General features: G+C 43.2%; 2 protein-coding genes across 5 annotated transcripts in view; both read right to left on the bottom strand.

Moving 5' to 3' along the window:
- The window catches only part of LOC306912493 (high-affinity choline transporter 1-like), a 38810-nt gene that overhangs the window by 2480 nt on the left and 13222 nt on the right, over nucleotides 1-23108 (bottom strand). For 2 of the 4 annotated variants that reach the window (XM_079488761.1, XM_079488760.1), the window contains exons 2-9: nucleotides 7032-7222; nucleotides 6422-6535; nucleotides 3558-3713; nucleotides 2915-3063; nucleotides 2656-2736; nucleotides 2407-2475; nucleotides 1898-2051; nucleotides 264-481 (exon numbers count right to left, since the gene is read on the bottom strand). In XM_079488761.1, coding sequence (XP_079344887.1) covers nucleotides 264-481; nucleotides 1898-2051; nucleotides 2407-2475; nucleotides 2656-2736; nucleotides 2915-3063; nucleotides 3558-3713; nucleotides 6422-6535; nucleotides 7032-7215 — 1125 coding nt within the window. In that variant the 5' untranslated portion in view covers nucleotides 7216-7222. Of the gene's footprint in view, nucleotides 1-263; nucleotides 482-1897; nucleotides 2052-2406; nucleotides 2476-2655; nucleotides 2737-2914; nucleotides 3064-3557; nucleotides 3714-6421; nucleotides 6536-7031; nucleotides 7223-8305; nucleotides 8399-23108 lie in introns of those variants that run through there. The other 2 variants (XM_079488759.1, XM_079488762.1) reach the window with 2 other exon arrangements.
- On the bottom strand, nucleotides 15155-15919 carry LOC306943505 (vesicle transport protein USE1-like; the record flags this gene model as incomplete). The annotated part of the gene is made up of 1 exon (XM_079529887.1): nucleotides 15155-15919. The coding sequence occupies one exon, from the start codon at nucleotides 15917-15919 to the stop codon at nucleotides 15155-15157; it is 765 nt and encodes a 254-aa protein (XP_079386013.1).

The following is a 23108-nucleotide window of genomic DNA, read 5'->3' as shown; positions in this document are numbered from 1 at the left end:
AACACTGCACAGTGCACAAATGGAACCCAGGGTTCCATTTGTGCACTTTTAGAGTTACGGTAGTACTTGGAAATAAAAAGTTTGAGAACACCCTAAGTGTATAGCAGAAAGTCCAAATACCAGCTCTGACAGTGTGATAAAACTGGTTCCGGAAACAATTCTGGTTCCTCGATGTTGGATCCGGTTCCGGGTTTTTTGTGTGCCTTTTAATCCCTTTTCTCCCCAAATGTAAATCAAACTGTCATCAAACTCGTCATGCCAACCTGTTTCCTGATGAAGTTCTTGTAGAAATTATGAGTGAACATGGATGCACAAGAAAGCAGGACAGAGTCCATGGAAGACATGACGGCCGCAGTTAAGCCTCCAATGCCCAACACTGACACCCAGTATGGAGTGAGGTTTTGCAGGGCCAGCAGCAGCACATTAGCTGCCTCCCCGCGCTCAAACGGAGGTGGAAGACCATACCGGGTCTGGTTCCAGTCTGAGAAGGGGAACCGAGTGATGAGAAGCATGCAGGGTTATTATCATAGTTGACCCAAACTAATTAAATAACGAAAATATAATTGAAAAAACAAACAAAAAACATTTAACTTAAAGCGGCATTATATACCGCGAGGAAGAATTTATATCATTGCTTATCTAACCATCATATTTTACCATCATTTATAAGACATGTGCTTTTTGGTGGCTGTGGGGGCCTTGGATGTCTGCACTTGGCCTAGTGGCCGTTGTTTGTGTTATGGTTATGTTATGGTTTACCTTGTCCTTGAAGCAGCTACAGTATAACTGTGATTGCCCTGTGCTCTGGGCAGATCTACCGTACCATATCTATCATGTTACATAAAGCATCACCATTCACCAGCTGAGAATACAATTATTGTCTCGACTCCTATACAGTATATTGCCTCATCGATTATTGATTGATCGAGAATTCCATGACAACGGTAACCTATGAGTATGTTAATACAATATTACAATCCTGGTTGTATTTTGTCACCCTGTCTCTCTTCTTTTTTTTCCCTTGTATAATTTTTATCCCACGATTTTGTAACCCATTTCTTCACCCAGTGTCAATTATCTAATGTAATCCTAGGCGCTACACTTCCTCTGCCAACCTGGGCGGGCAGCAGACTGACCTCATGCTTCCTTCTATGCACGAGTAGTCCAAGCTGCTTCTTTTCACCTGACAGGGGAGAGTTTCCCCGGCCGGATGTAGCGCGTGGAAGGAACACGTTATTCCGACCAGTTCCTTTCCCCTCCATCAGGCGCCCCGGCTGGCCAGGGGGAGGTAGTTTTAGAGACCAGGATTACTGCATGTTTTTTGTGAGGGTACCTACCCTAGGGGACACAGGGAGAACATGCAAACTCCACACTATAGCTCTATTAGCTCAATGGTAAAAAGAAATGCAGCACTTGGTGCCGCGGGAAACGGGGTATAAGAGGAATGTTGCATAGTGCAGCTTTAACTGAAATAAAAACTAAAAACAAGGCTTTACAAATAAACAATAACTAACTGAAATTGTATTGTGTGTTTACAAAACTAACAAAAATCTTCAATTTTGAAAGTTAGTAGACCTATCCAATATTCTTCTTTAAAAATAGGATAAAAAACCCTGCTACCGCTAAATGTATCAGTCAACCAAAATTACATAATGGAGGGTATGCGCATTCATAAAGTGAGTGGCAAATCGAGTGGTAAGGTGAGTGGCAAAGTGAGTTTAACATTGTTTAATTCAATCAGATAGGACTTTTCTGTTTGGACTTTGGATGAATGGGCTAGTCAAGGCCAGAAAGTAGTTTTTTGCCACTCAGTAGGCGTTCCCGCATAACTTCCGGGTATGATGATGATGTCACACGCATACCCTCTATAAAGCAATACGGTGTGTTTCTCACATGCCTGCAGTAGCAGCCACTGCTCCTGCGATGACTGAGGGGATTCCTATGATGAAGACAATGATGGCGGCAGCAAAGCAGGTGATTTGAGCCTGACCAGGTGATGCAGCAGAAAGCACCCGCTGGTAGAACACCTGGTACGAGAGACTACCCAGGGCCTTCAGAGGATGCACACGCACACAGACACACACACACACAGACGTGTGCACGCACACACATACACAAGTCATAAGACACAGCGATGTGATGTTTCTTACAACAGTGGCTCTCAAAGTGTGGTCCGGGGGTTCCAGGGTTGTCGCCGGCAAAATGTGTAAATATATCATCAAACTCGGTTATCAGCTTTTTGTAGATCTATTTTGTTCTTCTTCTTTACAACAGAATCTTGCATAGGAGTCCTTGGCACAAAATACTTTCAGATGGAGGTCTGCGACCAAATATACTTGACATGCAAAGCTTTGAGAACCAGCTGGCTTACGTAGGCCTATAGGATAAAATAAAATAAAAACTAACCAATAAGAGAAATTCATCCATCCATTTCCCAGCATCCTGCAGCTTCAGCTCCCCAATCCAGAACTGTGACTGTAAAGGTGAGTGTCATATTAGATCAGTGCTTCTCAACATGGGGTCTTTTGAGGACCCCCAGGGGTCCTTGAGGAGGTTTCAGGGGGTCCCCAGATAATCGACTGGTAGGAACTAATCAAATGGATCCTTAATGGGTCTGTATAACTCAGAGAATGTACAAATGAGGTTGAGAATCACTGTATTATATGACGATGACGACGACGGGGACGACGCCGATGATGATGTTGGGTTGAGAAGCAGGAAGGGAACGGTGAGCCACTGGGAAGAGAACAAAGAAAGAAATAATAAAACCACTGATTACTTGATTGAACAGATCTTTGCTGTCGGGTAACACCAATAAGGCCAACTATTGGCTTCAACACTTGTATCACTTGTACAGTAGATACATGGTTTTACTAGTGCAGCAGCATGAATCAAGCATATGATCTGCTCTCACCAGGCAGACGACCATGATCAGGAGCTGGATGACGTCGGTGTAGGCCACAGAGTACAGGCCTCCCAGCAGGGTGTAGGTGATAGCAACGGCTGCAGACAGGACGATGGACCAGGACGGAGAAATGTCCAGGATCACACTGAATGTTATCCCTGAGAACACACCAGTGGTGGGAAATCACCCTCATTCTTTACTCAAAAAGTGTATACAAAAAATCTTTTGAAAATAGCAGATCTACAAGCTCACAATGCGTCGTATCTGAAATATATAGGGCTGCAGTGGTTAGTGTATGTTTTGTAATAAAAGTACAATATATTGGCCTCTGAGATGTAGTGGAGTAGAAGTTAAAGTAGCCTATTGAAAATTGCACTAAACTACCTCAAAATTGTATTTAATTACCCCACATACACACACACACACACACACACACACACACACACACACACACACACACACACACACACACACACACACACACACACACACACACACACACACACACACACACACACACACACACACACACACACACACACACCACCACACCCCCCCCCCCCCCTAAGGCTGCCAGGATGAGGGCCACCCACATCAGTATGACTGACCTAAGGCTGCCAGGATGAGGGCCACCCACAGCAGTATGACTGACCTAAGGCTGCCAGGATGAGGGCCACCCACAGCAGGTCACACAGCAGGATGGGAAGCAGCAGGGTGGTGGTGACGGCGTTGCCGTAGCGATGCTGAAACGGGTCCATCATGGTCACATAACGCTTGGCCCTCATTGGCTTGGTAAAGAAGAAGCCTCCTGTTGGGACAGAGCATATAGAATGAACTCGTTGTGCACGATAGGGGTTTCCCCAACTAGTCGACTAGTTGACTATTCGACTACTGTAAGAGCAACATGACTTCTGTTGTTTCTCCTTTGATGACCTTCCCCGATTCCCTGAAGAAGATGCAAAACATTCCCTGAAAAATACCTTTCCAGGTCGAAACGTTGCTTTTCATTTAAATAAAACCTGCATCGTGGCTACGAGTGTGTGCAGCCTCTTCTTTACTTTAATACTTATTTACCAAGGTCAGCAGCACCTCACCAGTACTGGTGTGTGCCCTTCTCCTGTTTGTTTGCTCTCCTTCGGTGACGTTACTGCAGGGCATGGTCAAGGCCAAGGTTGGCCAGAAGTGTTGAGACGATGAACCATAATTTATCCTGGCCGCTCCCCTAAAAGTCCCATCATTATGGACTTAAATAGTTCTTCGTCTCAACCCTTCTCTTCAATCAAGTGCAGGTGTTGCTGATTGGCAGAGGAGAACCATTATTTTTACTGTGTTCATGAGGGCTGGTGGTCTGTATGCTGTACCATATACTCTGTCAAGTTGTACTGTTTATTTTTTCTCATGAGAATTGTTCACTTTGTGATGCAAGCATGAAATTTGGCACACAAAACTCTCTAATGGCCACTCTTATGGAAAAACAAAATAGGTAAAAATGGGCAGATTGTTTTACAGCCCAAATAGGTCTTCCATTGGCCTTCATTGAGTTGAGTGACAGCTGAGTGACAGCTGACATGACAAGCCTCTGTTACGGGTCTCAGGGCTGCTGAGTACCTCATTAGCAACTGAACCTGAATAAACAGGGATAAAGACGGAGCAATGAAAAGATTTGAAGCTTTGCTTTTCTTTCCAGAATGTAACTATGGGGAACCGGAAGCTGCGCTCCTTATATTAGGACCCCAGAGAACCCATGGGGTAGAACAAACGTTCCGTCCTCACTGCATGTTACACTTTGCGAAATTATTAAATAATTAAACAGACTCTTAGGTTAGGTTTAGGTGTGCTTCCCCGTGGGAGGTTAGGTTAGGCTGAGGGTTTGAGATGGTTAACATCGGTAGACAACTTGACTGCGTGTGCGTGCGTTTGTTTTGATTTGTGAGTTCTCTTGGCACAGTACCATGGGTGTGTACGCATAACAAAACCATGATGCTTCTATGCAACAATTGGTATGAAAAACATCATTGAAGCTGAGAAGGACCATGCCTGTGGGTTAGGGTTACAGGCCACACGTATATGGATCTTTTGCTAAACGCACATTATTTTGTGCGTTTGGGCCTTTCAGCCACACGCAAACAGCGTTTTTGGCCACTCAAACGGAGGTTTTTGGAAACGGATAAATAAGTGAAGATTTTCAAAAATATCCGGATCAGTGGAGCTGTGTAGTCATGCGAAACGGAGCTTATTAGCGCATATCATTTTTACTATAATAGGTGAGAAATGAAGCTTGTGCCTGCATGGAAACTATATGGATATCAATCCGATTGTTCATGTTTATATATCACTGTTAACAACTTTAAAACTTATTATGTTGCATCAACTGCAGCAAGCAAAGGCTCTTCTCTGCTGCATCCAATAATAAATATATCAGCCTACTAGTCCAGTGCGGACTGGTGATTTCATTTGTGTTGGTGCTGAGTGCGAAGCTTGAACAATAGGTTCATTGCGGACCGCTACAGATAAACTGTGGATATTAACCTACCAATAAGGACCCAGGCCAAATGCCATTGTGCAGTAGCCTACACCAACAAGTCTATGCGTGGTGTGTGCATAGCCGCATGTGAAACTATATGCTCTCCATTTCATGGTCTTGCCCTCCATTTCATGGTCATGCGAGGAGAGAGAGAGAGAGAGAGGGTTCTGTTGCGCATTTACAATGGAGGAAAATGCCAGATTCCGAGACAGAGTGGATCAAAACACTTATTGTTTATTATCAATCTGAGAATCCCATCTGCAAATAACGGAAAAACAGCGCCCCCAGTCTGTCTTGAGAGACTAGTTTACTGTGAGAAAATAACGTTGCACATTTCTACAATGACATAGATGCTTTCCCGGTTTTAATGGGTTTGCTTTAGTAAGCAAAGAAAACACGAGGTAATACGTAAATCATCTTGGATCATAGCAGGTAAACCATGAACCCATCAGTCTAAACACAGTATAATATATAAAAATAAAAACTATTATCTCTACATTGAAACTATAATCACTACAGGATGCCAGGTCTACAAGTCAACTGGCATCTGTCTACATGTTATGTTAGCCTTTGCATAAGCCTCCAACTACTGCTAAAACCTCCTTCTACCACACCAAAATCCAATCCTGTACTTCTAACCCAAGGAAGCTCTTCTCCACTTTCTCCTCCCTCCTTAAGCCCCCTCCCCCCACTCAACCTTCATCCCTCACTGCTGATGTTTTTGTCAACTACTTTGAGAAGAAGGTTGACGATATCAGCAGCTCCTTCCCCCCCCCTCCCCCATAAAATGTTCTAGTCACGTTCTTAGCTTACGCATGTTTCGCGATAAATGCATTTTACATATGTGATGTATTCCCATGCTTTTTGTTCTTGCTTAATGTAAGTCGCTCTGGATTAAAAGCGTCTGCTAAATGCCTAAATTGTAAATTGTAATGGCAAGCCCTAGGGCAATACGTTTTCATTGAATTTGGAATGAATGCCATGTTTCTTACCTATGAGGAAAGTTACTACATAGGCCAAGGGTGCTACTGCCCAGACGAGACCACGTGAGGGAGTGTAAACAGTCTCAGCAGTTCCCATGATGTAGCCTGCTGAAACCCAGGTGGCTGGTGACAGATACATGAAGAAATCAAAACGGTTATTATACTCAGACAACCACAGCACCAGGGATGGAAGAAGTACTCACATTCTTTGCATAAGTAAAAGTATCAATACCACAATATAGTGTAACAAGTAAAAGTGCTGTATTCAAAAATTTGTATTGGCATCAAAATATACGTATCAAAAGTAAAAGTACTCATTATTGTAGAAAGTCTCATTTCACAAGTTGTCAAATGTATAAAACTAGAAGCGTCTAACGCCACAAAATGTTTAATTATTATCATTTCAAAACATTTTGAAAAAACATTAAAAACATTTGTCAGTAATTGTATTAAGAAATAAAAGAAAAATCTAATGAATTCCAAAAATTAGAAAACTAATTATAGATCTGCTATTTTCACTAGTTGGTCCAGGGCAAACTATCTTTTTGGGGCGGTCTTTAGCTAAATGTTTTGGGAACCACTATAATGTCCGACACACAGACAATGGGATGCTGCTCACCTGTCATTGTGAAGACTCCAATCCAAATGTTGATGTTGCGTCCCCCTAAGATGGTGACCTCACTCCTGGGACCCTCACACCTCTTCTCCTCCTCTCTGGACTTCTTAGACGCCCAGATGCCCATCGCCAGGATCAAGACATAGAAGACCAACAGCCCCACTAACCCCACCACGTCTACAGCCATTGTCAAACTGTAATTCACAAACACAAAACATTATAGATCTCTCTCTCTCTCTCTCTCTCTCTCTCTCTCTCTCTCTCTCTCTCTCTCTCTCTCTCTCTCTCTCTCTCTCTCTCTCTCTCTCTCTCTCTCTCTCTCTCTCTCTCTCTCTCTCTCTCTCTCTCTCTCTCTCTCTCTCTCTCTCTCTCTCTCTCTCTCTCTCTCTCTCTCTCTCTCTCTCTCTCTCTCCCTCCCTCCCCGAATGCTGTCTCTAACTGCTGTTACATTTCCCTGTTCACTATCCTGTCAAAATAAAGCAGAAATGCTAAAACTGCTATTGCTATTGCTAATTTGTAAAATAAATTAATTTTTTTTAAACTGAAATCAACAAGGAAATGAGATGTCAACTGTGACATTTTTCTTGTGTAATAAAATGTACATTATATAGTCCAGCTTACATTTTGTTTTATTATAAGCTAATTACCTAGCTGAAATTTGTATTTAAAAGAACATCTGGCATGCAGCAGATTTGTATAGAGGGTATACGCATGCATGAAGTGAATGGCAAATCGAGTGGCAAAGTGAGTTTAACGTCGTTTAATACAATCATGTTGGACTTTTCTGTTTGGATGTATGGGCTGTCAAGGCCAGAAAGTAGGTGTTCCCGCATAACTTCCTGGTTTGATGATGTCACACGCATACCCTCTATTGTAGCAGCTGTTCGTACCCCAAACAGACAGACAGACAGACAAACTTGTGAAATGAGACTTTCTACAATAATGAGTACTTTTACTTTTGGTACTTATGTATATTTTGATGCCAATACAATTTTTTGAATACAGCACTTAAGTTGTAACACTTCTATATTGTGGAATTGATACTTTTACTTATGTAAAGAATGTGAGTACTTCTTTCATCCCTGGTGCTGTGGTTGTTTGAGTATACTAACTGTTGTCCATGTACAGTACATCTAAGTCTGTGTACTTGAGATACAGTGTAGGCCTAATGCTTTGCTGCATTAGTCATTATCATGTCACGTTTCTATGTATCATATCTTGTTGTCATGATCCAGCACTATAAATATATTCCTGTTTGAGTAATAAACTTTGTGAACCTTTAGCGTGATACCGTCTCGTGTCGCGTTATTGTTCTCCCGGGTCCGCCGCCGCAGTCGTCGTACCAAAGGAATACTTCAACCGGATTATCACACACCACCCAGCCTGCACACACTACCAGTCTGTCAGAACCAGACGAGGGACCAGTCATTTTCGGTATATTTTCATCTTTCATCACGTGACTGACACACACACACACACACACACACACACACACACACACACACACACACACACACACACACACACACACACACACACACACACACACACACACACACACACACACACACACACACACACACACACACACACACACACACACACACACACACACACACACACACACACACACACACACCAGGGGAATATTTGGTCTAGGAGAGAACTTATCTATGAATTTGTCCTTGATTCTCAGCAGCGGCACTGATTGTGCAGTGTACGTTTCATACAGGGCATGCATGAGCGAGGTGTGCGTGTACATGTACATGCGTGCGTACACGTGCGTGCACTAGTTTTAGGGATACTCTGGCTTGTATGCGAGCAAGCCAGAGTGTCCCTAAAACTAGTATAGCAAATCTACACCATGTAGATTTGCTATTTGTCGCTCAGGTCAGCGAAGCTATGCCACTATTCCATGTATTGTGTACTGCCTGTACTGCCGCAGTCGCCCGTCGCCGTACCAAAGGAATACTTCAACCGGATTATCACACACCACCCAGCCTGCACACACTACCAGTCTGTCAGAACCGGTCTGACAGACTGAAGAGGGCCCAGTCAATAATAATAATAAATATAGCTGCAAGCAGCGATAAGGCGGGACCAAGAAAGAAGACAATACGCAACAAGAGCAATATGCACAAATAAGACTCACGGGTTGAGTTATAGGTACCCGGATTTGAACACACGACCTTGTGGTCCGAAGGCGAGAGCTCAACCAACTGATCTATCTGGACACAGTCAGTTGATGCATTCTTAACAGTAACAACAAGGACACAAGTATGTGTCCTTGTTTTGGGCATGTCACTATCCATTACTACAGTGTGTTTTGCTGTAAATCTTTTCACGTACAAACTTCTCGAGTTATGAGTCAAAAAATTGCTATAGCACCACCCGTTGGCCTATTGCAGTAAGACTGGTTTCAGTGCTATTTGGCATGACCCTCTGCCATACTGTAAAGTGTCATAAGCAAATGACGCTGCATGTATGCATTAGAGGCAGAAGAAGAATCTTCACAAACGAGCAATTTTCATTGGCCCTTTGGCCAATGGTCATGGGCTTCGCATGGTCACCGTTTGGCATGGCCCTCTACCAGATTACCGCGTTTCGCGAAAACCGACTGCACGGTTCAGCCAGAACAGCTATTTTTGGCTTCGTGACTTCTTGGTCCCTTAAAAACACAAAAACAACAAGTGACCAAAGTCACTTTGTGACTTCTTGGTCCCTTAATAAAGATGTCACCAGAGGCATGCAGCTCTCCAGACCTGTGGAAGGGCATTCCGTATAAAGATGTCACCAGAGGCATGCAGCTCCCCAGACCTGTGGAAGGGCATTCCGTATACCTTTTGGTTTTTGACCCTTGATCCTTCCATCCCGCGGGGGGGAACTTCAGTTCTCAGCCCAGCTTGAATTTCCACATTTTTGTGTCAAACTATCCGTGAGCAGGACCCTTAAAGGGGAATACCACTCATTTTCAACATTGAACTATGTCATTATAATATGTTGTGTCAAAAACCAAAAAGGTATGGAATGCCCCTCCACAGGTCTTGAAAGCTGCTTCCCTGCGTACGTCTTTAAGAACCGGCTCGTATACGACCTGGAATAAACTCCCACGTTACCTTAGACAGGCAGCCCCTGTAGTCCTCAAAACCCACCTGTTTAGGCAGGCTTATGGCTGTCCTCTGTTTTGTGCTGCAAGCTGTACTATATATGTTTTGCTAGTGCTTTTAACTGTGTTTTTTTTATTAACTGTTTGTATATTGTTGTATGGCTACCTTGAGTGCCCTGAAGGGCGCCTTATAAATAAAATGTATTATTATTAGTAAACTTAGGGTGTCTGCCTCCTGGACCAAACCTCAGAGATGGTTCCACAGGAGAGCAGGCGGATAGTTGAAAGTTCTCTCTTGGAGTCAGTCACACACACACACACACACACACACACACACACACACACACACACACACACACACACACACACACACACACACACACACACACACACACACACACACACACACACACACACACACACACACACACACACACACACACACACACACACACACACACACACACACACACACACACACACACACACACACACAGCGATAAGGCGGGACCAAGAAAGAAGACAATACGCAATAAGAGCTTGTGGTCCGAAGGCAAGAGCTCTACTGACTGAGCTGTGTTTTTTAAACTGCTCAAAGTGGCAGAAGATCTGAGGGCGGAGCTTACTGATCAAAGTGACACATGTTCCCCATGAGTCAAGGAACAAGTGGAAACAAGTTCCATGACTTTCGGACAAACAAGGCATGAGTTATGCCTGTTCAAAGGTTTAATTTTCAAAAAATTGCCATAGCGCCCCCCTTTGACCTATTGGAGTATGACTGCTTTCAGTGCTATTTGGCATGACCCTCTACCAAACTGTACAGTTGAAAAGGATATGACGCTGCATGTATGTATTAGGGACAAAAGAAGAATTTTCACAAACCAGCAATTTTCATTGGCTCATAAAAACTTTTTTTCACTTAAAATAAATGTACTACGATTTCTTGTCCGTATAGGTCCAAAGTTCACGTGTAGAAGTTTTCGTGCATTTTGATCAAAGATCCTGGGAGGAAATACATTTGAACTGTTTTTCATATAATTCAAAATGGCGGGTGATCTAAAGGTCAGAGGTCAAAAGTCAGAACACGAAAGTTGTTCGGCATGAGGAGACACATATGTGTATCAAAGTGTCATTGCTAACGGTCAAACGCACTCAATTTTCAATTGAGTGCTATAGCGCCACCATTTGGCCAATCATGATGGGCTTCGCGTAGTCAACGTTTGGCATGGTCCTCTATCATGTTGACAAGTTTCGCGAAAACCGACTGCACGGTTCAGTCAGAACAGCTATTTTTGGCGGAAGGAGAAGGAGAAGAAGAAAAATAAACACAAAAACAATAAGTGACCAAATTCACTGCGTGACTTATTGGTCCCTTAATAATAAACTTTATTTGTATAGCACCTTTCATACATAAATGCAGCTCAAAGTGCTTCACAGGGCAGGACACAAAAATAGAATACAATAAAACACAGTCAAGTAGTTAAAATGATAGAACAATGGCAAAGAACAAAATAAAAGTATAAAAACATAGAGAAAAAATAAATAAAAACACAACATGCAGCAAATCAGTCAGGAACGCAGATATTAAAACTCAACTAAAAGCAAGAGTGAAGAGGTGAGTCTTGAGTTGAGATTTAAAAATGTCTACAGAGGGTGCGTGTCTGAGCTGGAATGGTAATTTATTCCAGGCTGTTGGGCCGTAGAAGCAAAAAGCTGCCTCACCATATTTTTTTGTGCGCATTTTTTTAGGCACTTCAAGCAGGCCAGCAGTACGGAGGACCTGAGGGGGCGGTTAGGGACATATCTAGGTAGGCAGTCACGGAGGTACGAAGGTGCAAGACCATTTAGGGATTTATAAACGAGTAAAATCATTTTAAAATCTATTCTAAAAACCACTGGGAGCCAATGCAGTGATGTTAAAACTGGAGTAATGTGTTCTCTCATTTTAGTTCTAGTTAACACTCTAGCAGCCGCATTTTGAACAAGTTGGAGTCTATCCGTCGATTTCTTTGGCAGGCCTGAGAGGAGGGCATTACAATAATCTAATCGAGAAAATACAAAAGCATGGACCAATGTTTTAGCATCATCTAAAGATAAATATGCTCTTATACGTGCAATGTTTCGAAGATGAAAGAAAGCTGTCTTGGTAGCTTGATTAATGTGCGCATTAAAATTCAGATCTGAATCGATAATAACCCCTAGGTTCTTTACTGTCGACTTACTTCCTACATTTAGGTTACCGAGTTTATTTTTTATCAATTATTTTTGCTCAAGAGATTACAACCGTTTTAATAACCGTTTTCTTCATGCATCTGTCACCAGCCACCTGGGTTTCAGCAGGCTACATCATGGGAACTGCTCAAGGCACATGCTCAAGGCACAAACGACTGGTTTCAGCAGGCTACATCATGGGAACTGCTCAAGGCACATGCTCAAGGCACAAACGACTGGTTTCAGCACTATTTGGCATGATCCTCTACTACCATACTGTAAAGTTTCATAAACATGTGACTCTGCATGCATGTATTAGAGGCAGAAGAAGAATGTTCATAAAACTGCAATTTTCATTGGCTCATAAAACCTTCATTTTTTCACTTAAAAAAATTTACTCCCGATTTTTTTTGTCCTAATATGTCCAAAGTTCACGTGTAGAAACTTTCGAGAATTTTGATGAAAGATCCAAGTTTCGTGAAAACTGACTGCATGGTTAAGCCAGAACTGCTACTTTTGGCGGAAGAAGAAATCCGGACAAAATGAATAAGTCCCTTCGGGCTTGGTCCCTTAATTAGGCCTACAGCTATCAGTCATTCAGTTGCAAATTGCAATGTTTGTGGGAGAACTACTCTCAACGTTTTTCAGGTCAAGAACCCCTTAGCTGAGAGAGAGATGAATGGACCACTACATTGTCACATTTAACGACTTAAACCCTCAATACTTTGTAAACTTGACCTTTGGCTCGGTCTGCTTGGTCTGCTCTTTTTTCCTTAAACACCAAACCTCTTTGCAGAAAATAGCCAATCTACAAGCTCACAATGCATCGTGAACTTGTAGATCTGCTATTTTCGTCGAATGTATTGTCTGTGGCGAGGGGTGCTCTTATCATCATACATCACATTCCGTGTTCAGCCAATCAAATCATCATTCATCACATTCCGTGCTACAAACACATTCCCTACATACACACAACGCTGTTCATATAAAATCACACCTGACCTGTGTGAAGTGATGGGCACTCATGTATCATCATACATCATACATCACATTCCGTGCTCAACCAATCAAATCATCACAAATGTCATTCCGGCCAATCACAATTTGCGTTTTCACTTTTTTGAGGGGCGCTATAGCTATATATACAGCTTTTGTCCTCACACGTCTCAGCCATTGACAATGAAAGGAGAAATTAGGTCAAATGTCCGCCAAATATGACGTAAATCTATGCCAACACAAACATTAAATTCCATCGACAATGAAGGGAAAATTTACGTCACATGTAGACGAGCAAATCGGCTAACCAATAACATAAATTCAGTTCAATGAAAGGGGAAATTAGGTCATATGTGCCTCAAAAATGACGTAAATTTTGTCCACACACATCTCATATTTGCCATTGACAATGAAAGGAAAAATTAGATCAAATGTCCGCCAAACATGACGTAAATTTGTTGTCCCCACACGTCTCATATATTTGCCATTGACAATGAAAGGAGAAATTAGGTCAAATGTCCACCAAATATGATGTACATTTCTGACAACAAACATTAAATGCCATTGATGCCATTGACAATGAAGGGAAAATTTACATCATATTTAGAAGAGCAAATCGGCTAACGAATCACATAAATACAGTTGTTCATGAGATGATGTATGATGATGTATAATGATAAAAGCGCTTCACTTCACACGGGTGTGATTTTTGTCGTCACTTTTGGCTTCAATGTTTGTGGTTACACAGACGCCAAAAGCTGGGTATAACAGGAGCTAGCGCCCCCAAATAAAGTCCCTATCACACAAATATTTGGCGACCCCCCTACAGCATCCCTGGTCCTCAGACTTTCTAGTTATTGTGTATTATTGTGTGTCAAATTGAATTGTCTTAATGAATTGTCTTGTGTTATCCTTTTAGCACCATTCTAAATCATATCTCTGTACTAATTGCAAACTGTTAATAAAGTATTCAAATCAATCAATCAAACTGACAATGATACTGACATATCAAGTCAGTCTCATGGTCAGTACTGTTTGTGGGAGTACTACCCCCATCAAGTGGACAAACGGTGAAACTGTAGGACTACTGCTCTGACACAAAACATAGCAGTAGTTGTAAGGTCAAATTAATTAGTGGTGGTAATTATACGAGTAAAAATATACTTCTACTCTGTTACAAGTAAAACTGTTGTATTCAAAATGTTACATATGTAAAAGTATTGGTGTCAATATATAAAATATACGATAAAAAAGGCTTTCAAGAAGTACAGTAGTAGAAGAATAGCCAATCTAATAAGCGCATGCACACGTGGGTGCAGGCATTTGTTCCGACATACCAAGAGTCCGACAGTCATTATAGTCCGATGCCTTACCCAAACACGAACCTAACCTTAACCGCACTCCATGGGTGATTTGTAACCCGCAGCATGGGAGATCTGTAACCGACCACGGGTGATTTGTAACCGGCAACGCATGTCGGGAGCAACGGTGTTGTCGGACTACACTCTACTCAATCTTATCCTCCAGTGACATTTCAAATAAAGTCAATCTGCCTCCATGCATTCTTGATATTGCACGGTCGTCACCTGCAGGTGTGCAGATTGGTATACACGGTCGTCACCTGGAGGTGTGCAGATCGGTATACACGGTCATCACCTGGAGGTGTGCAGATCGGTATACACGGTCATCACCTGGAGGTGTGCAGATCGGTATACACGGTCATCACCTGGAGGTGTGCAGATCGGTATACACGGTCGTCACCTGGAGGTGTGCAGATCGGTACACAGTCGTCACCTGGAGGTGTACAGATCGGTCACCTGAGGCTGGGGAACATTCTGATGAAGAGGATCATGCTGATGAAGCTGAAGAAGACCAGGAGAAGCATCAGCCACAAGCTCCAGTTGACAGACCTTCTGGTGTGCTGCTCGAGTCGCATCGACTCCCTCTTCAGCTCCTCAAGGTTCAGGTCTGCCTGACACATGGACTGCCCCAGGGTCTGGTTGTCCTGTTTGATGAGGTTCTGGGCTGCCAGGGTGTTGTTCTTCAGGTTCCTGGCCAGGTGGAGCATGTCCTCGGCGAGCTGCTCGTGCATGACATGTTGATGCTGCAGGGCAGAGTCCAGTTCCGCGGCAGACCGATGCTCGTCCTCCAGAGGCAGACCTCTTCTGTTTCGCAAGTCTGTATTTGAGGCGTCTCCACCAGACATTCCTGTGCCCAGTAGCTGTTTCCTCATCTCTCCTGTACAGTGCACGTGGATAGTCTTCGTGGCTGGTATGTTCTCACTGGCCATCATGGGTGTCCGTCCAGGAGCAAGGCACTGACTGGCTAAGGCCTTCCCTATCGGGGAAGACAGTTTCTCTGCATCTAGAAGTCCTTTGAGGAAATCTACTTTCCTTGTGTAGTCTGTCAGCACTTCCGCTGTGGGTTTGCTTTGGCTCTTCCTCAAAGCCGCCAACATCTCCTCCAGAGAACAAAGATACTTTTCTAATCTCCACTCCGTTTCCACTCGTTTCTCATAAGCTATGGACTCACACCGGGACAATAATCGGATCAAATTGATCTCCAACCTAGAAGACATGTTTTGTAAAACTGGGTAGAAATGTCAGAATTATGTTGTACCCTAAGGCTGATCAAAGCCAAGTCATTTCATCTTCCTTTGCAACATTTACTAAAAGGTGTTTGGTTCTGCTTATGACATTTCAAACAGGTTGCATATTTATACAGGCTCTTAAATTTACCTTAGTGTTGCTATTTATGCAATGTTTTCAGATGAGAGGAGAGGAATTGTATATTGAGACAAAGGCACGCTACCCTTATTCCTAAATACTGCTCATTCCGTACACTCCATGACGTGTACAACATGTTTTCCGTCATCATTCGTTGACATCAACAGTTCAGGAAGAAATACGCAGAATGCGTAAAGTATTTTTAAGGGGCGCTAGCCCCTCCAATGCATGGGTTTCAGAAATTACGTCATAGGCCAGCCAAGTCTATGTATGGACTTTTAATGTTTGAGAGCCTAATTATAATTTCCCGTCCCAGCCAAGTCTATGGACTTTAATGTTTGTTTAGGGTAAATTATCTCGCTGATACACTTCATGTGGATCAATACATCATTATCGAGTAATGAGCTACTCGAGCCCACACCGTTTCTTCAGGAACCGTATTTTCTAGTATTATTGATTGATTTCCTCACATCAGAACAATGGGATTTAGGTTGAACATTGGTGACGTATTCATTCAAAAGGTACAGTCCACATCCATTTTTGTGCTACTCTATTTGCAATGGAATAGTTTAGTGCTCGTTTTCAAGTCTTCCCGGGCTGGGGTTGCTATGGTGATACATTTTACAGAGAACAGACAGCGGATTCTCTGATTGGCCAATCAGGGAAATGGCCAAGCATCGAGTGACATCTGTGGAGAAATACCAATATATAAAGGTAGCGCTTGGGAAGTAACTGTACGGAGCAGGGTTTGATCAGGATATCAATTCTTTACATATTACATTTTGTTAAAGAACTCAGTTTGACCAAGGTTCGCTAAAGACCCTGGTTCATTACCGAGCAAGTTTAGTTAAGGATCTCAGTTCTTCCCCGAGCAAGGTTCATTAAAGAACTCGGTTCTTTACGCAGCAGCGTTCGTTAAAGAACTCAGTTCTTTACAGAGCAAGGTTCATAGTTCTTTACGGTGCCAAGGTTCGTTAAAGCCTTTCAGAACTTGGTGGAGAAGATGTTTCACTGGACAGTGCATCTGAAGGGGGGACCAAACAGAGGCCGTCATTCTGCTGTGGCAGTAGGACACAAGGTGTACTCGTTTGGAGGGGACGGTAACATGTACAACGTTCAGATTGATGTGTATGTCTTCAACACAGTGTCCTTGCTCTGGCTGAAGTTGTCCCCAGTGACAACTGGACGGGACGGCCCCCCTCAGGATGCCATGCGCTGGCGCAACACAGCGGTACTCATAGGAGATATCATCTACATGTGGGGCGGCGTTACTTACAGAAGTGAGTACTCCAATGTGCTTTATGTGTTTGATGTCGACACCCACAGATGGTTCAAGCCCAGGATTTATGGGACTGTTCCAGAGGCGAGGTGCTACCACTCAGCCTGTGCCTTGGGGAAAGCCATGTATGTCTACGGAGGATATGCCCAGCGGACTGGATGCATGAATGACATCTACAAGTTGGACACCACCACTATGAGGTGGTCTTTAATTAATACCAGAGGAACTCCAGCGCCTGCTTCAGAATGTCACACTGCCACCATCATTGGGACAAAGATGTTTGTATTTGGAGGCTACAAAAACTGCAACAGGGGCCGGATTGAGGACCACAACAATAACGTCACAGTGTTTGACACAGAGACCAATTACTGGCTAAGCACGCCTTCTGCACAGCTTCGACCAGGAGGACGTGTAAGTAATTCAGCTTTTGCATACAATGGAGAGCTGTACATATTTGGTGGCCACAACCGGGACCAGAACTTCAACGATCATTGGAAGTTCAATCCAGAAACCTTCTCCTGGGAGGAGGTTACGGCCAAGGGAAAAGGCCCATGTTCACAGATGTATAGGATGTGCTGTTGCATGGTGGGAGAGAGTGTCATCTTCCTTGGAGGTTCATACAAACCTGATGACCTTTACATCTTAGACTTGTGCCCTAATCTGAAAACCTTATGCAAGCTAGCAGTTATTCATTACGGCCTGGAGCGCTCTGGACTCCCACACAACATCAGGTGGGAACTGGCAGCCATGACTACAAACAGCAACACAATAAGCAACCACCCATAATAATAAACACCCATATTAATAAGACAGAATCTAACAATGGTTTCTTGAGTTTCTCTCCCCATTTTGCCCTGTCATGGTTTGTCTGTTTGACTGTCAGCGTCCTTGCACCTCATGTCTTAATCGCTGCCCTGCACCTCTTCTTGGCTTGTCTGTGCCCCACCATGACTCGTCTGATTGACTCTCAGCTTCTGGTGTTTCTGTCCATAGAGCTAAATAACATCTGGAGGGAACATAAACTCTCCACCTACTTATTTCAATGCAATTGGGCTGTAAAACATTACTTACACCCCCTTTAATAAATAGTGACAAAGGCATAAGATTGAAATTGTAAATTAGGAAAGAATTAACAATTAGCTTAAAGCAAAAGTTTTTCCTCTCCCTGTGCTGTGACCATGTCGTGGCAGAGAGGCTTGCATGCTTTTAAGACCAATAATTCCGGGGGAGCCCCTGGCTCCTGGCAAGTTTTACCTTACCAGATTGGTCTTGGGTGAGGAGTCAGACATAAATCAGCACATTGACCCTCCAGGTCAATAATAAAATATTAAATTCTATACTGTATATACTAGATGTCCAGGCCTTGAGGTTGGATATTGGTTATGTTTTTATCAGGTACCACTGTGGCGGTTCCTATATTCCTAAACAGTAATCTTTTCATGGTCCTTCGAGCCGGGTTTAGGGCCCATCGTAATTTAAGCTGAGTCCTTCCTGTAATGAAGGTATGTAGAACACCATCAGGAAGGTGATTGTGCGACGGGACGATGTTGTAGCACCCGCTGACAACAGGCACTGCACTAGTAACATGAATGTTAATGAATCAAACCGTGTCATTTTAGAATTTTACCACATTATCATTATTTTATACTTTGGCTATTTTTGAATCCCTGGAACATCTTGAGATGGGGGTCCGCAGCCATATACATATACTTTGGGGAGGTCCTAATCAGGTTAAACATAAAAAAACTACACCCGTGTGAAGTGAGGGGCACTCTTATCATCATACATCATCATGCATCATCTCATACTGGCCTATCAGAATGCCCGTTGCCTGTGATTGGTTAACTGATTTGCTCGTCTACATATGACGTAAATCTTTCCTTCATTGTCAATGGCGTTTAATGTTTTGATGTTTCATTTACGTCATATTTAGGGGAATTTTGACCGAATTTCTCCGTTCATTTTCAATGGCAAATCTTGAGACGTGTGGGGACAAGATTTAGCGGACATTTGACCTGAATTCCCCTTTCATTGTCAATGGCAAATTTGAGGGACAAAAGCTGTATATAGGAGGGGCTAGCACCCCTCAAAAAGATATAGGTACTTCCTTGAAAAAACAAGACAGGGTCTAATAACAGTGTTATGTGGCTTCCCTGTGCAGTGGGTAATTGGAGGCCAGTTGGAGCCGGTGAAATCAATCTCCATATTTGGGTAACATCTCTGAGTACTCACACACAAATGCAACAAGTCTTTGAATCAGGTTCAGGGATCTCTAGGCAGATGATGCCCTCGGTGCATGTGGTTTAAAAAGATTTAGTTCCCCTGTGTACAATAACCCCGTAAAAAAAATAAAGAAACCAAAAAATATTCTTTGTCAATTTCCACTTGTGTGTTCTGCAGTCACCGTCACTTGTTGACTAACCCCCCTGTTGATGTAGTGGGGAATCGGCTCCCATATCCATCAAGACACACGCAACTTGCCTTCCACACACAAACCAGTAGGACTCGTTAGCGCAACAACAGGGCTGCAAACGACCGGGAAAGATCTCTATCCAATTTCCTATTGGATGAATTTTCACGTTCCTTTCTCCGATTGGATCTCCGTTTGTGTTGATTGGACCTCGTTCTGGGACCATTGTCCAATCTCTGTTCATACATCAACTGGTGCTCCGTTTTGGGAACCCGTGACTGAGAAGATGGCAGCTCTTCAATGTCGGTGGTCCTCAGTAATGATCTCCATTTTCTTTCACTGGCCCACTTGTTCCGTAAGAACTCCATTCTCTGATTGGACCTCTTTTCGTGCCAGTCTTTGCATTTGGGCCTCTTTTGGTGCCAGAAGTCCAATCTCTGTTCCTTGGACCAGACCTGGTCCTCCGTTATGTGGAGAAACACTGACTTTGTCCCCACTTGTTGTAAATGAGACGATGGTGGCTCTTCACTCTGACAGGTCTCCAATCTCTGATTGCTCCAGCTTTCACGGCCGTTGTTCTGCCAGAAGTCAAATCCTCGACGGGATCCATTGTCCAATCTCTGTTCACCGGACAGGACCTGGTTCTCTGGTTTAGCAACAAATACGGTCTCTGTCTTTACCTCTGGCTGAAAGGACAGCATCTCCAGACTCTGAGTGGAAGAAACTAGTCTGAAACGCTGTTCCATGTCATCAAATTAGTTAGGACAGACTATTGCACTGCTGTAAATCTCTGATAAAGAATGAGTTGCGCACAGCTGGAAGTTACAGTATTCTTTAGAATGACAAACGCTGTGGTTGTCCAGCAACTATATAGCCTACATAGTTGCATTATGTCTGTCATCACTGAAGCAAGTATTGAGCACAAGTATGTATTGAATGCGATGTTGACAGGAGCAAAAATGTTTTGTTTGTGACACTTTTTTGACGTCACGTGTCACAAATGTAACATGTCCATATATGGAGACCATTTGAAACCTTGTTTGGGCATTTCCTGTGCGCTGCTGAGAGCAGTTTTCTTTTGCAAGCACTAAACTTCTCACCTGATGACACACTAAGGCGAGTTTCAGTGATGTCATCAGTCACTGACGGCAGAAGATTGGTGTCATGGTACACCCATGGTACACCAGCCTTCTGATGCTATAGAGTACACCGGTCTTTTGGGCAGTGTGCCATGCTATACCCTAGACTTCAAAATAATTTGGCAACCCCCCGAGGGGTCGCAACCCACGGGTTGAGAACCCCTGCCCTAGAGTGCATCACCATCTTCTGTTTAGAATAAGTAGTTCACTGCCTTCAGTAGGACACCCCCCAGCCCTCCACAAAAAACTTAATTTATTTTTCATGTCTTTAGTTTGAAACAATTTTAACCATTTTTTAAATCATTCTTTAGGTTGGGTGGATATTGTGTGGTCTGACAAATTTTGAATACACAATAGTGCCTGCACACCTAATGTAGGCCTACTTCCCATTTATAGGCCTACTTCCTGTTTATAGCCACCTCAAAATCTTAGCTGCCAATTATTTGCGTGGAGAAGAACCACTCATTTAGATTTCAACTAAATGCAAGTTATATGGGAAAAAAAAACTAAAACTAAAATGGTGTGTCTGTAATTGTGAGTGTAGTCTCGCGTTACCAGACTGTTGCCTCCAAGATTTCCAAACGCTTCATCATACATTCGGAGATTGTGGAATAGTTGTCTGGCTACGCGAGACTATAGAGGGTATGAGCATGCTTAAAGTGAATGGCACATCGAGTGGCAAAGCAACAGGAAAAGTGAGTTTAACATTGTTTAATGTTGTTTAATGCAATCAGATACGACTTTTCTGTTTGGATGTATGGGCTGTCAAGGCCAGAAAAATAGTTTCTTGCCACTTAGTAGGTGTTCCCGCATAACTTCCAGGTATGATGATGTCATGCGCATACCCTCTATTGTGAGTGGGAATGTGAGCGTCCAGCTTGGCACACCTACAATTTACAATTTACAATTTAGGCATTTAGCAGACGCTCTTAATCCAGAGCGACTTACATTACTTTTTTTTTTACTTATCCCCATTACGCCGGCTGGCGCATAGGGCAGCAACAAAGTTCCTCCACTTGCATCTGTCTTTGGCCATCTTCTCTATGGTCCCCCAGCTCTGATGTTGTTGCTGGAGCTCCTTCTCGACCGTCCTACGCCATGTCGTTTTGGGCCTGCCTTTCTTTCTCTTTCCCTCTGGGGTCCAGTGTAGTGCGACTCTTGGTATAGCATTGATGTCCATTCTGAGCACATGTCCAATCCAGGTCCACCTGCGTTTATTGACTATACTGTGCATGTTGTCTTGTTGGGTGATGTTGAGGAGGTTTATGTTTGAGATGGTCTTGGGCCAGAATATGTGTAGGATCTTTCGCAGGCATGATGTGTGGAAAGTGGATAGTTTATGGATGTCGTTTTCTGTTGTTTTCCAGCATTCTGCACCGTACAGTAGTGTTGAGAGTACACAGCTTTGGTAAATCCGGAGTTTTGTTTTTGTGCTATATTGTTTTGATTTCCAGATTTGCTTAAGTCTTATGAAGGTTGTGTATGCTTTGTTGATCCGGTTTTGAATGTCCTTACTAGCTCCCCCATCATGGTGAATGATGCTTCCAAGGTATGTGAAGTGATTTGTATTCTCCAAAACCTGCTCCTCTATTGTTATATGTGTTGGTGTACTGGTGTTGATGGGCATGATTTTGGTTTTATTGTTGTTAACGATCAGTCCGACTTGTTGGCCATAGTGTTGTAGTCTGTCCGTTTTTTCCTGAAGATGTGTGTGTGTATGTGACATAAGGGCAAGGTCATCCGCAAAGTCAAGGTCTTCAATGGTGGAATGCAGGGTCCATCGTATCCCTCTTGCCTTGTCCTCTGTGGCTCTCCTCATGACCCAGTCTATTGCAAGATTGAAAAGTAATGCTGACATCACACATCCTTGGCGGACTCCGGATTGTACATCAAAGCTGGTGATGCTTGTTCCCACAGTGCAAGAAAAGCCAGTATAGAACTGTTGGATGATTTTAACTATGTGGGAGGGGATTCCATAGCTTCTCATGATCATCCAGAGACTATCGCGATGGATGCTGTCAAAAGCCTTCTGGAAGTCAATGAAGTTTATGTATAGCTGTCGTTGCCATTCACTGCACTGCTCGATGATGTTCCTGAGAGTGAATATCTGGTCGACGCATCCCTTTCCTCTCCTAAAACCGGCTTGTTCATCGCGAAGTACTTTGTCAACTGCTGGTGTAATACGGTGTATGATGATTTTACAGAATATTTTG

This window comes from Electrona antarctica (genome assembly GCF_951216825.1).
Source record: "Electrona antarctica genome assembly, chromosome: 19".
Classification (NCBI taxonomy): domain Eukaryota; kingdom Metazoa; phylum Chordata; class Actinopteri; order Myctophiformes; family Myctophidae; genus Electrona; species Electrona antarctica.
The sequence above is the reverse complement of the archived record's forward strand: the minus strand, read 5'-3'. Positions and strand labels throughout refer to the sequence as shown.